This window comes from Aricia agestis, chromosome 1 (genome assembly GCF_905147365.1).
Source record: "Aricia agestis chromosome 1, ilAriAges1.1, whole genome shotgun sequence".
Classification (NCBI taxonomy): Eukaryota; Metazoa; Arthropoda; class Insecta; order Lepidoptera; family Lycaenidae; genus Aricia; species Aricia agestis.
In genome coordinates this window covers 4456073-4470530 of record NC_056406.1, presented here as the reverse complement: position 1 = coordinate 4470530, position 14458 = coordinate 4456073, and the positions used below count along the sequence as shown (strand labels likewise).

General features: G+C 43.0%; 1 protein-coding gene across 2 annotated transcripts in view; it reads left to right on the top strand.

The window, feature by feature from the left end:
• The window catches only part of LOC121729941 (putative vitellogenin receptor), a 43699-nt gene that overhangs the window by 5234 nt on the left and 24007 nt on the right, over positions 1-14458 (top strand). For both annotated transcript variants that reach the window (XM_042118689.1, XM_042118680.1), the window contains exons 9-17: positions 41-219; positions 650-842; positions 10955-11114; positions 11300-11443; positions 11847-11996; positions 12330-12455; positions 13233-13377; positions 13683-13885; positions 14103-14255. In XM_042118689.1, coding sequence (XP_041974623.1) covers positions 41-219; positions 650-842; positions 10955-11114; positions 11300-11443; positions 11847-11996; positions 12330-12455; positions 13233-13377; positions 13683-13885; positions 14103-14255 — 1453 coding nt within the window. The remainder of the gene's footprint in view (positions 1-40; positions 220-649; positions 843-10954; positions 11115-11299; positions 11444-11846; positions 11997-12329; positions 12456-13232; positions 13378-13682; positions 13886-14102; positions 14256-14458) is intronic.

Here is a 14458-nt window from a genome sequence, read left to right as displayed (position 1 = left end):
GATACGGTAAGGCTCTAATTTGCTCTTATACAAATAACAGGTTGTGGCGGCGCTGCGTCTGTCGTCACCGGCGGACGTGGCGGTGGGGGGCGGGGCGCTGTACTTCAGCGACGCGGACTGGGCGGCGGTGGGCGTGTGCACGCTCGACGGCGCCGTCTGCCGCACGCTGTTCGCCAACACGCAGCATCCGAGATTCGTCACGCTCAATCCGAGGAAAGGGTATGAATAACATCTTTTGACTGTTAGCCGGCCCCTAGAAGATCAATTGTATTGTGCAATATCACTCTTCAATTTTATTGAACAGTTTATTTGACAATTAGATTGAAGGCGCGTGATGTTCAATATCCACCCTAGACGGTCAAATTACGTAATACATGATATTGCGCAATAAAATTGCTCGTCTAGGGGCCCGCTTATGCGTCACAGTTTCGAAGCGAAAAGAAATTGAAAAAAACTGGTAAAGATTCTAAAATGTCCGGTGTACAGCATGTTATAATATAATAATATGTATGGTTCATACTTCGAACTTTTGGATATCTCTAAAGGATATTTTCTTACGGTGATTTACTGTTCTAAGTTAACTTACTAAATTCGAAAAGCTTTCAAAAAATTACTGTATGGTCTTGATAATCCTTTATGGTGTTCCTAGTGACATGTACTGGGCGGATTGGAAGGAGAACCCTGTCCTATACACTGCCAAGATGGACGGCACAGGTCAAGATATACTGGTACCCGACTTGGAGACGTTTGCAACTGGCCTGGCCTTGGACGCGCCTAATGACCGGTTGTACTACGTCGACCAGACCATCAGAGTCGTGAGGCTTGCTGATAAGAAGGTCTATGTAAGTACCGGCGTAAAAAACCTTCTCTGGTCACTACTCGTGTGTTTCTTTGTTAAAACTCCCTCACATAACTGCGAATTCGCATCACATCTTAAATATCTGCGACAAAATTTATAATAAAACTGACATTGCGATGCGATGTGAATTCGCAGTTTTGTGTAGGAGCCCTTAGTAACGGCATAAGAAACCTACCTGTCTTCACAAAAAAATTAAATAACAAATATTTAAATGGTGGAAATTCAGACCGATTAATTGAGGCTTGATAGTAAGAAACCGCTGTCCTTTATGAATAGGTACTACTTACACGATGTCATCCTTTACTTTAGCGACATAATTTCCCAATGTTGTTGATGGTAGGTAACGTGGAGATGTTATGTGTGTAAGTTTAAAACTTCTTATTTAGAGTAGGCTGGTATGTTTGCGACAGAAAAGTAAAATATTTGAATTTCGAAGGACGACAATTCGCTCATAATAATATGGAGAAGCTACAATTTAAATTTACTTTGCTGCCATCAAGAGACGGAAAATCAAATGTACTTTCTATAACAATGATAACAACTCAAAATAATAAAGAGTACTATATACCTGAAGAGTTGCAAGACATTAGTCATCACACAGAAATAATGCAAACTACTACATATAGTAAAGTGCGAAATAGCCTAAAGAAAATATACCAGACCAGAAGGATCTGGATAAATATGACAGAGGAGTTGAGGAATATTTATGTAGATGAAAATGATAATCTGCAATTTGGAGATCAATATCTTGAAGAATTTGTTGAAGAACAGGCAGTACAAAAAAATAAAAATGAAGGAAACATACACGAGATTAGACATCACAGCCTTAGGGATGTCGCAGAAAAATTTATTATTGATAAATTTTCAACTAAGAATATGAACAGAAAGTGGAGATTCTTAGATTGTTTTTGGATAGCAGTTGTATTGATTGGTATAATTCAATGATCATGAAGCTAACACTGAACTCTGAATGGTCTATTTGGAAGTCTAAGTTCTGCGAAACTTTTGCAAACAAAGGATGGAGTCCAGTCAATTTCGCTTTAGCATTTAGATATAGAGATGGTTCCTTAATAGATTATGCAATAAGAAAAGAAAAGCTTCTACTTGAAATGAGGACATCTATTGACGTAGGCACATAGCCCAGTCCCAGAGAAGAGAGAAGATTGAAGAGAGAAAACACAGGAGAAGAGACGAAGCCCCTGCAGCCAAGGCCAGCGTCTACCTTCTGAAGAAAGAAGAAAGAAACAAGTACGCGCGAGTGTTGGTGGTTGGCTTTGCTTACCTCCACCAATTACTTGGAAGCAATCCTCATTAACGTGCGTGGCCACCTAGCGGTGTTAAACGGCCCCTGCAGAGCGCACGGAAGCATTGTGGATGACCTGACGCCTCCACACACCTACCCAGGTGAACAGTCAGACCCCGCCGGCACGGTACGGTAACGCTCTGGGGCCACAAGTTGGCACGCAACGACGGGTGCGGACATTCCTCCCGCACTCTGATGCACCCGTGAGCGCCCGCGCCCTCTACCGGGAGGTTCCTACCTTCCTATTCCCTGCAATCCTATTCCCGGTTCGGCGTCACCGCGGTAGCAAGCTGACCGGGCTGTTAGTAGTAGGCTCGATAGGTCGCGTTACGTATACTTAGGTAAAGACATTAAGTGAAGTGAAAGTGAAAAGTGTTAGTTTTAAGGTTAGGGCCCCTCGTGCGCAATGGAGAACGCGCGTGTGTTGCGCTCGGGCAAGTCCACGCCCTCGCGGGAAGAGACGCCATCGTCAGGGCAGACCACGACCCACGAGACCAACACATGGAGCAGAGGCACCGGCGTTGAAGACACGACGGAGAGCAGCACGCGTACCGACGCTAGGGCCAAACTAAATTCAGTACCCGCACAAATCGACAACGTAGTCGAAAATGTAGGAAGTGCGCCGGGCACTATAGTTAACGTCCCCGGGGACAGAGCGAGCAGCAAATTATCCGCGTTGCAGGCCGAATTAGAGTATCACAACTCCGAACTAGCACGGGCTAGGGCGGCGTCCGCAGCTGCCATGAGTCGGCTGGAAATAGCTAGGATAGAGCTAGGAGAATCCACCGACGCGGACCAGCCACCCAGATCGAATAAAACCCGAGTTGAAGGCTGGATCTCGGAGCAATGTGTTAGGCCGTCAACAAGCGCTCAAAACCCGGGACGAGACCCGCGTCCGACCGAAAACATCGAACCGCGCGCCGGTAACACGTCGCTTAGCGACATGACATTGCTAGCCAACGCGATAGTTCAAGCGGTCAATTCGAGTAGGTCGGAAGCGACGCCTAAATTCATTCATGAGTTGCCCCACTTCGACGGAACAATTACGGAGTGGATGGCGTTTAAATCCGTTTTTAATGACACCGCGGATATGTTCTCGGACATTCAAAATGTAGCTAGGTTAAGAAAATCATTAAGAGGCGCGGCCCGCGAAACAGTTAGAGCTTTGCTATACACAGTATCGGACCCGTACGAAATAATAGATACGCTAGAACGGCGATACGGCAGGCCAGAACTACTTATTCTCTCCGAAATCGAAAACATAAAACGTTTACCCCGTATGACGGAAGACGGGCGCAATGTTAGTAGTTTCGCGAGTAAAATATCAAACACGGTAGCGGCCATAAAGTCACTTAACCAGCCACAATATTTGTATTCTCCCGAGTTAGTGGGTCGAATAGTCGACAAGTTAAATATTATTTTAAAATATAAGTGGTACGAGTTCAAATCTGAACGACCCGGAGCACCGGAGCTCGAGTTAATGGCTAGATTTTTAAACATTATGGCGGATCAGTGCGGCGCGATGTTCGCGTACGAAACAGCTAGGGAGGAAAGGAGAGGCAAGATGAAACCTCGCGCGGTAAACACGACTCGCACACGGACTCATAGATCGACGCGTTATGATAGCGATAGTTCCTGTGATAGATCAGATTGCGAAGTCACGTACGAGCCGCGTAATACCGTAGCAGCCGCGTTCAAACCCTCAGCTAAAAAGGCCGAACCATTCAGGCCGAAGCATCGCACGCCGCGCCCCGCGACAGAGGCGCCACGCTCCGCGACGGAAGCGCCGTCAAACTCGTCCAATAGAAATAATTGTCCCGTATGTTCAGGCTCCCATACGACTATTAATTGTGCAGATTTTATTAAACTTAGCGTATCGGAAAGATGGGACGCAGCTAAAAATAGTAAACTTTGCTTTAGATGTCTAAATAACTCGCACGGGCGAACTTTCAGATGTAAATATATTCCGTGCGGTATAAACGGTTGCGAAGCGTCTCATAATAAGCTATTACACGGCAGCGGCAGTGCAGCGCCGCCCGCAAGCGGCAATGTTAGCTCAATAAATCACGTTCGTGCGTCAAACACCTACCTCAAAGTAGTGCCGGTTGAGATAAGTGGCCCAGTGGGCACCACCGCTACATACGCCTTGCTGGACGAGGGCTCTACATTGACCCTAGTTGAGCGTACGGTAGCGGACAGTGTAGCACCCAGGGGTCGCAGCCAGCTACTTAAGTTGGAAGGGGTAGGCGGTAACCAAATTAACGACCCCGAATCGTGCAACATATCGCTAACAATCCGCGGCGCGTGTAGTCGAAATCTAGAAAAAATGAACGCGAGCACGATTAGTAATTTGAACCTTACGCCGCAGTCCGTAAGCAAGGACCTAGTTAGACAGTGCAGCCACCTAGCGGAATTAGAAGACGAACTGTGTTACGAGCAGGCTAAGCCTACGATACTTATCGGCCAAGATAACTGGCACTTAATTACGTCTCGACAATTACGTATCGGAAATAAGGGCCAGCCAGTGGCGTCGTTAACTAAATTAGGATGGGTCCTGCACGGGCAGGACGCAAGCTCGCGTAATTTAAATAATATTCAGTTCATAAGTCACGTAAGAACGTCGCAGTCCGAGGATCCCGCGTTAGAATTGATAAGGAATTATTTTAGCATAGAGTCGTTAGGTATAGAGCCGCGTAAACCTAAAGCGGATCCGGACGAACGCGCGTTAACTGTTTTAAATAGAACTTGCAATAAAATGAACGATTGTGATCGGTATGAGTCAGGCTTATTGTGGAAAACCGACAATGAAGTAATGCCGGACAATAAGAAACAAGCCCTAAGCCGTCTGTACAATCTAGAGAACAAATTAGATAAAAACTTAAACTTAAAAATAGAGTATTCGAAACAAGTAAATAACTTGCTAAGTTCGGGTTACGCAGAACTAGTGAGCACCCCAGCCACATCACCTCGCACCTGGTACTTACCTCATTTTTCAGTGGTTCATCCCCAAAAAGGTAAGGTGCGACTGGTTTTTGACGCTGCGGCTAAATGTGGGGGAAAATGTTTGAATGATGCGCTACTAACCGGGCCCGACTTATTGCAGTCGCTTTTCGGCGTTTTAGTTAGGTTCCGCGAAGGAAAAATAGCAGTAGTAGCAGACATCAAAGAGATGTTCTTACAAATAAAAGTGATTGAGTCGGATCGCGACAGCCTTCGTTTTCTGTGGCGAGGCGACGATAGAAACATCCCCCCGCGAGAATACCGTATGACCTCGCTTATTTTTGGGGCGGCCTCATCGCCGTGCGTGGCCATTCATGTTAAAAATAAAAACGCGCAAAACTTTAGTTCAGAGTACCCGAAGGTAGCTAAAGCTGCGGAACGGAACTTTTATATGGACGATTACTTGGACTCATTCGACGACGCGGACGAAGCCAGGCAAGCGGTCAATGCCATGTATAGGATTAACTTAGGCGCTTCGTTCGAGTTACGCGGTTGGGCGTCGAATGTGCCCGAAGTAATAAAAGACGTTTCCGATAAGCGAATTAGCGGCGCGACGACTTTAGGAAAAAGCGATACAGAGAGGACTTTAGGTCTCATTTGGAACCACGCTCGCGACACTCTAGGATTTAACGTGAACCTCAGAAACACGCCATCTAGTGTAATTTCAGGGGAAATTTTACCCACCAAGAGGCAAGTCACTAGCGCCGTCATGTCGGTTTTCGACCCGTTAGGATTAGTTTCGCCGGTAACTATGGTAGGTAAGCGCCTCATTCAGGAAATATGGCGTAGTGGCGTAGGTTGGGACGATCCTATAACTAAGGAACACCACATTACGTGGATGTCGTTTATTAATAATTTAAACTTGCTGAGGACTTTCGAAATAGAAAGATACGTACCTGCCCCGCCCTCTGGCGAGGGGGAGTTACACATATTTTGCGATGCTAGCGAAAAAGTTTATTCGGCTGCAGTTTATTTCGTTAGCATGAATAATAACACAAAGACGGCTAGATTAGTTACGGGAAAGGCGAAAGTAGCGCCGTTGAAACCAATTTCGATACCGCGATTAGAGTTGCAAGCCGCGGTTCTTGGTTCCCGCTTAGCAGAGTCAGTAAAACGGGAATCTGACTACAAAATTACAAAGTCGTATTACTGGTCGGATTCAAAAACGGTATTAGCTTGGATTAGATCCGATCCGCGTACTTTCAAGTCGTTTGTCGCGCACCGGCTAGCCGAGATCGAAAGTACAACGACCCCGGCCGACTGGCGATGGGTGCCGAGCGCCGACAACGTCGCGGACGACGCTACCAAGGGCATTCCGGTGAATTTTAGTTCGACACACAGATGGTTTACAGGACCTAGCTTTATTTTAGACGACCCCGCGACATGGCCGTGCGAAAAGCGGACCGCGGTTCCCTTACCCCCTTCAGGGGAGGAGAGAATAATTAAGCAGGTTCACGTCTGTGTAGACCATGTAAATAACGATTACTTGCCTAAAGTTGAAAGGTTTTCGAAGTATAAGCGCCTGGTACGCGCTGCTGCCACCGTCTTGCTCTCGGCTGAGGCATTTAAAGCCAAATTGCTCAAGAGAAAAGTAAATACGGAAATCTCTCCTGATCACATCAGACTAGCAGAATTACTGCTTATCAAGAGGAGTCAGAACATCTCGTTCGCGGACGATATAAAGACGATAGAGGCTGGGCAACGACCTCCGAAGAGGTCCCCCTTTCACAAACTTGCTGTGAAACTCGACCGCAGCGGGATATTATACCTCGATAGCAGAGTTAAGGAAGAATATAATCTGCCTGTCCTACATGCGAAGGAAGAATTTACCCGACTGTTAGTGCATCACACGCACGCAGTATTTAACCACGGCAATCACCAAACCGTGATGAACGAGCTCCGACAGCGCTACCACATAATTGGACTACGCAGCATCCTTCGCTATATATGCAACAAGTGTCAATGGTGTAGAACCTACAGGGGAACTCCCTCTAAAATTCCCCTGGGTGACTTACCTCCTGAAAGACTGGCCCACAATCAGCCGCCGTTCACAGCCTGGGCGGTTGACTATTTTGGCCCAATGCAAGTCACGATCGGGCGAAGACACGAGAAGCGGTGGGGCGCACTTTACACGTGCCTCACCACTCGGGCCGTGCATCTGGAGCTGGTGCCTTCCCTATCTGCATCCTCCATGATCATGAGCTTGCGCCGAATGATGTCCCGCCGTGGCACTCCGACGGTCATATATAGCGACAACGGAACCAACTTCGTGGGCGCCGAGAAAGAAGTGACGGAAGCTCTTCAACAAAATGACGACGCGATGAAGGTCTTCGCCTCCGGAAAACAGATAATTTGGAAAAGAATACCCCCTGGGGCCCCGAACATGGGCGGCGCCTGGGAGAGACTAGTGAGATCTGTGAAGGCGGCATTACGAGTCACCTTAACAGAAAAGACGCCCCCAGATGAAGTGTTGCATACGCTGTTGCTGGAAGCAGAACATGTCATAAATACGAGACCGTTAACACCAGTAAATCCTGATCTAAACGAGGAATCACTGACCCCAAATCACTTCCTAATTGGGAGGTCAAGCGGGATGATACCTTTCGGCTCGTATAAAGACTACACAGCAGACAGTCGCTCGTGGAAAGCTGCGCAAAAGTTGGCCGAAGCGTTCTGGGCTCGATGGGTAGCAGAGTACAAACCCCAATTGATGCCTCGGCTCGGCAACCCGCAGCACAGCAACCTCAACCCCGGAGACATCGTTATAATATGTGATAGAACGATGCCCCGTGGAATATGGCCTAGAGGTGAAATAATAAAGACTTTCCCAGGTCCAGACGGGCGGGTTAGAGTAGCAGAAGTCCGTACAGCCGCCGGACTAATTCGTCGCCCAGCCTCTCGTCTGATTCTCGTAAGCAGCCAGGAATAAAACGTTTCGGTGCTTGCGCACGAGGGGGAGACTGTAAATAATAGCTTAGTTTTATTCCCTCTTTTGTTTACACTTAGATTTAAGATTTCATATTAGTAATTCCTATTGGAAAATGTTTATCTTGTGTCTCATTTTTATAATATTGCTGTCCCTTTCGCACGGGAATGTAGTGTGTTTCACACAATTGCTATTGCTGTATCTTTCTTGCATAGTTGCACTCGAACTATTGTTGTCTCTTTTTTACATGGCTTTGTTTTACATATTTTATTGTTTATTTATCTTATAAGAATGTTTGTTTACCATTGTATTAGCTTATAAGAATCCCATTTGATGTCATATTATGTGTAAAATGTTATATTTCAATAAACGGACTGCATTCGTTCGACAACAACCGATAGAACCCCACGGGCTCTAACGGTACAAATTTCATATATAAACACGCACTTTCTCGGTGCATACACATTCACTTCCGACAAGCCAAGCAGATGCATGCGTAAGCCCTGCTCCACCACACTCCGCTCCAAGCAGTACCAAGTTCACTCCTGTGTTTCCTTCTCGTCTCCTGCACCTCCTTCTCCAGGAATCTTCCATCCGGCATCCTTCACCCTTCAAGATACAGTCCACTGCTCTGCCACCCGGCGACCACGGCCCCGCCGAGTTTGTCGTGTCGCCAACAATTTTGATAGCCATATTGATCACTTGAAACAGTTATTAGAAGCTATAAAAAAAGAAGGATTCCGATTAAAATTTGTAAAATGTAACTTTGCCTCAAATTCTGTCAAATATTTAGGACATATAATTCAGAATAATTCAGTGCAACCTTTAAAAGATAACATTATTTCAGTACAGAACTTTCCTACTCCTAAAAATCAAAAAAACGTGAGACAATTTCTTGGTAAAATAAACTTCTACCATGAATACATTCCGAAAAAGGCGATAATATTAGACCCTTTACATCAATTGCTAAGGAAAGGCCAAAAATTTATTTGGTCTAATGAATGCCAAAAATCTTTTGACACGATAAAGAATCTATTATGCTCAAAACCTATATTAGAAATTTTTGATCAAAATTTACCTATAAACATTTATACAGACGCATCTATAGAAGGAGTTGGTGCAGTGCTAAAGCAGAAACAGCCAGATGGCAAAGAAAAAACTGTAGCATATTTTTCAAAAAAATTGACGGAAGCGCAAAAGAAAAAGAAAGCCATTTATTTGGAATTGTTGGCGATAAAAGAGGCGGTGGTTTTTTGGCAATATTGGCTAATAGGAAAACCATTTACGGTTTTTTCGGACCATAAACCTTTAGAAAATATGAATTTAAAATCGAGAACGGACGAAGAATTAGGGGATCTTACCTATTACCTTTCACAGTATGAATTTAATATAGTTTATTCTCCTGGAAGAAATAATTTAGAGGCGGACTGCTTAAGCAGGAATCCGGTATTAAATTCCGATGCAAATACTGATGAACAACTTAAAGTTGTAAATTTTATAATGATTGAAGACATCCTTAAAGATCAGGAAATAAATAAAGAAATACAAGAGCAAAAACATAAATTAATAAATAAACATAATGTATACTTCAAAAGGGTTGGAAAAAGAGATAAAATAATTTTATCAGAAGAATTATGTTTAAAATTTTTGAAAGAAGTTCATGAAAATATGTGTCATATTGGAATCAACCAAATGCAAAAGATGATTGGTAAATTTTATTTTATTAGAAATTTATCAGATCATATAAAGAAGCTTTGTAAAAATTGTGAAATTTGCATAAAAAATAAAACAAGAGGACATGAAAAAATTGGATTTATGTCTCATCTAGGACCAGCAACGAAACCTTTTCAGATAATGTCCATAGATACAATAGGTGGATTTGGAGGTTCGAGATCATCCAAAAAATATTTGCATTTATTGGTTGACCATTTTAGCCAATAAACCAAACATTGGTAAATAAGATAAGATGCAAAGTTAACGAAAAAGGAAAGAAAAGAGCATGGGCTAATATAGCTAAGGAGTGTGTTAAAAAGTATAATGAGACTGTTCACACTGTTACAGGTTTCTCACCATCTTATCTTTTATATGGCATAGAAAATGTAACGATTTTACCGAAGGAATTAAGAAGTAGCATATCAAGTGAGAATTGGATAAATGACAAGAAGATTGCTTTGGAGAATACAAAAAAGTCTCATGATTACAACAAAAAATTATTTGACAAAAATCGAAAGCATTGGGATTTTAATGTGGGAGATCTAGTTTATGTTGAAAATGGAAATAGACTGAATAGATATAAACTAGAGGAAGTTTACATTGGACCATTTCGGATAGTAGAGAAGGTGTCGAGTTCTATATATAAGATAGACACAGGTCATAAGAAAGCAGAATCAAATCTATTTCATTTGACAAAAATGATTCCTGTACCTATGTTAGATCTAAGTTAGATTTAGGTAGATGTAATAATGTAAAAAAAAATATATTTTTTTCCTTTTAAGGGGGGAGATGTAAGTTTAAAACTTCTTATTTAGAGTAGGCTGGTATGTTTGCGACAGAAAAGTAAAATATTTGAATTTCGAAGGACGACAATGTCAAGTTTGTAAGAACTGAAAAAAATGTTTTAAGAGAAAATATATTTTGTGTTCAATTTGGAGGATTTAAATTATAAACGTAATTGTCGTTTCTTTATATTTACAGGTACTTATGTTATTCCATTATTATTTTATTTACTTAGTTCTTGTACATATAGTTTTAAATGTTTTACTGTTTGCTTATACATTAAATCTTTATATTTACAGACAAACAAAATTGTTTATGTTTTCCTCCTATATGTCGTAATAATCTTATATGTGTTTGCTTTCATCCCCAGACGCTGTTCTCTGAGCCGTTCCACCACCCGTACGCGCTGGCGGTGTTCGAGAACACCGTGTACTGGAGCGACTGGACGTCCAACACGCTGCAGGCCACCGACAAGATCCACGGCGCCGCCAACCGCCGCGTGCTGCTCAGTCTCGACGTACCGGTGTTCGGTGAGTGCGGGCTCGACGCGATCGTACGTCCGACACGCTGGGTCTTTATGATCCAGGCCCATCAGCAAAGTGTCCCAAAGGATATGATAATGTTGGAATTAAAAGATGATCAAATTCTTACCTTTTTTAATTTAAAATAAACAACATATTTTAATTGTTTAACTAATAATTGGATGATGTTACAGACATGCACATCTACCACCCGGTGGAGCAGCGCGCGCACGCGTGCAGCAACCACACGTGCTCGCACCTGTGCCTCGTCGCCGGCCCCGCGCACGCCGTCTGCGCCTGCCCCGACCACATGATACTGCGTGATAACACCTGCATCAGTGAGTACCTAGCGGAAATCGGAATACTGGTGCTTATTGACCATTATTATTATTGCTTATTTCTCCATACACTAGAATAAAAAGCAACCGGTGCTCAATCTGTCTACAACTCTATACTTACTTTGTGAAGTCTGGTAGCCGAATGGAGAGAATATTGGCTGTTTATTTCAAACTTGCCCTACGGAATATTCGTTGCGTGGAAACTATATTGGTATTTTGTTTCCACGCAACGAATATACCGTTGTAACATTGGAAACGATCGGTATTTCGCAAACGCCATGTCCTAACTTTTTTTAAATCATATTAGCACGTACCAAATCTCTTCTTAGTGTATCAAATACTTAGTTTGAGATATAAAATACCAGGTACCTTTTTAATTATTATAATAAAAACATATCCGCAGTGCCGGCGGGTTACCGGCCGCCATATTTAATCGTGGGTGCGGGTGCGACGCTGACGCGCGTGCAGTACGCCGCGCTCGGCAGCGCCGACGCCGACCGCGTCACGCTCGACATCAGCCGCCTGCAGGCCATGGCGTACGACAACGTAAGAGGTGAGATATAAGTTTATTAGTTTACAGTAAAATTTTAAATATTAATTTAGGTATACTACTAGAATCTAGATACTAGATTTTTAAAATTTATTACGTTAAAAGTTAATGTATAATGGTAAAATATGGATTTGGATATTAATCAAATATCACACAGTATACTCGACTTCTAATCTCATTTCAGAAAAATTACGAAAAGAGGTAGAATATGAGATGAAATTATGATTTACCGAAATTACAAAATATGAACTAAAGTAGGTTGGGTTATTCATATTCTACAAGACCTTACATTTTAGAAGAAAATATATTTCCGGTAAAAAATAAAAATGTGTGTAGACACCGTGTACGTGTACGACGGGCGGCGCAAGACCATCAACTACCTCAACATGAGCAACTTCCAGGCCGGTATCGCGCACCTCTTTCTCTACGAGGGTATGGAGAACGTCATCGACATGGACTTTGGTAAGGACTAGTGTTTTTAAATGAGCCTTTAAGTACTGCATTAAGGCGAGGATAAACCCCAATTTGTTATTCCGTGACTCCCGGTTTACCTAGTTCCAATATAATAACGAAGTGTTAAAAAATATGAGATATAAAGCACAATATTATTAAAATACCTTAAACCATAAACATTTTAATAAAACGTAATACTTTGGCTGTAGTTAATTTACAAACTCACCTCCGATAAAAATCTATTTCATCGAAATATAAGTATTAACTAGGATAATTATACATTTTATTTGAATAAATTTTTAGTAAATCTATGTTAAAATGTCCTTAACCGAACAAGTTTGTTTCTTAATGTTTATTTCCAAAGATATTAAAAAAAAAACATGAAAAATAGAGAAGATCCGCCCGAGTAATTACAGTTTTATGTTAAGCTAAAATGAATCTTATTGCGATGCGTATACGCTTGGTCTTTGGTTGTGTGCAAGGTTATCGTTTTGGATTGAGGTTAATCCCCGCCTTAAAGCGGCAGAATCTAACAGAGATGTCAGTGTGATCATAGACCAATTCATCTATATTTTTTTTTGGCAAATTAAACTTACACTTCAAGAAATCGGGGCCTGAAAGATTTTGTACAGTTTATCGCCACACGTGCGCAGAGTATCGAGTAGAGAAGCACAGTCGCTAGGATGAAAACTTTCAAAGAATTGTTTTTATAGATTATTACTATCTACTACTAAGTTTTACCATTATATTTATATATTGAACCTTACATTCACCATCTATTACTAGATTTCATATCGGACACACTATACGTGTTGGACGCGAGCCGTCGCGTGGTGGAGGCGATATCGGTGCGCAACAAGATCAAGGCATTCGTGCACTTCTTCGACGAGCAGGAGACGCCCATCAGCTTCTGTGTCATCCCACAACATGGGTAAGCTATCCACAATTTAACTTGACAGATAGCGTATGGAGCATCTGTCAAATAAGTTGTGGATAGCCAATCCGGTACCTTATCAGGAAGTGGTGAAAGAGGCCCTCTATCTGTCAAGGTTAGCGGTGGATAGCCAATCCACCACTTAACTTGACCAGGATCAGGTATCAGGAAGGAAGTGACGCCACTTCATAAGTGCCCGATAGGCTATCCACAACTTATGACAGATACTCCATACTCCATCTGTCAAAAAAGTTGTGGAGGGGGAAGTGGAGAAACAGGCTCTAATTCCGATATCTTTCTAGCACAATGTTAGTTGCGATAATGGTGAACGAGGACTCGAACTACATCTTTGTGGACTCGATGGGGTTGGACGGGTCGGGCCGCAAGCGGTTCCCAATCACCAACCTCGTCGGCCCGGCGGTCCGCATGCGGTACAGCCCCGACACAGATCTCGTCTACTTCACCGACGAGGGCCGCAATATCGTCGAGACTATACATCCATCTGGTGAGTGTTGGAAAGTTTCTCTATAACGATCCCATTTCTTTAAAGACATGGGTGACATGATACTTTTGAAATGTGATATGCAGATAAAAACAATTTTATCTGCATATCACATTTCATCAAATTCGGTTCAGCTGTTTCCGCGTTCAGCGAGAGACAGACACACTTTTACCATTATAATATTAGTATGGATGGACTATAATGATAAGCAATATGTCAGGCACGGGTCGCGAGGCGTTCCGTCGTCACGTGGCGGGCGCGGCGAGCCTGGCGGTGGCGGACACGCACGTGTTCTGGGCGGACCGCCGCGCCGCGCGCCTTTACTGGGCGCACCCGCACGACGCCGCCATGCGCACGCGCAGACTCGACTTGGGTGAGTCTCGCAACTTTATTTTGAATTTTAATGTCACTTCTGTAAGTTATTATAGGTACTCATTTTAGAAGAAAATTTGATCAGTGTACATTCGTTGCCATAACACAAGTATAACTTTGCATGGGATATGACTATGTGATGTATACTATAATATGATTACGTATTATTATGTATGTATAATAAATAAATTAAATACTACTTAG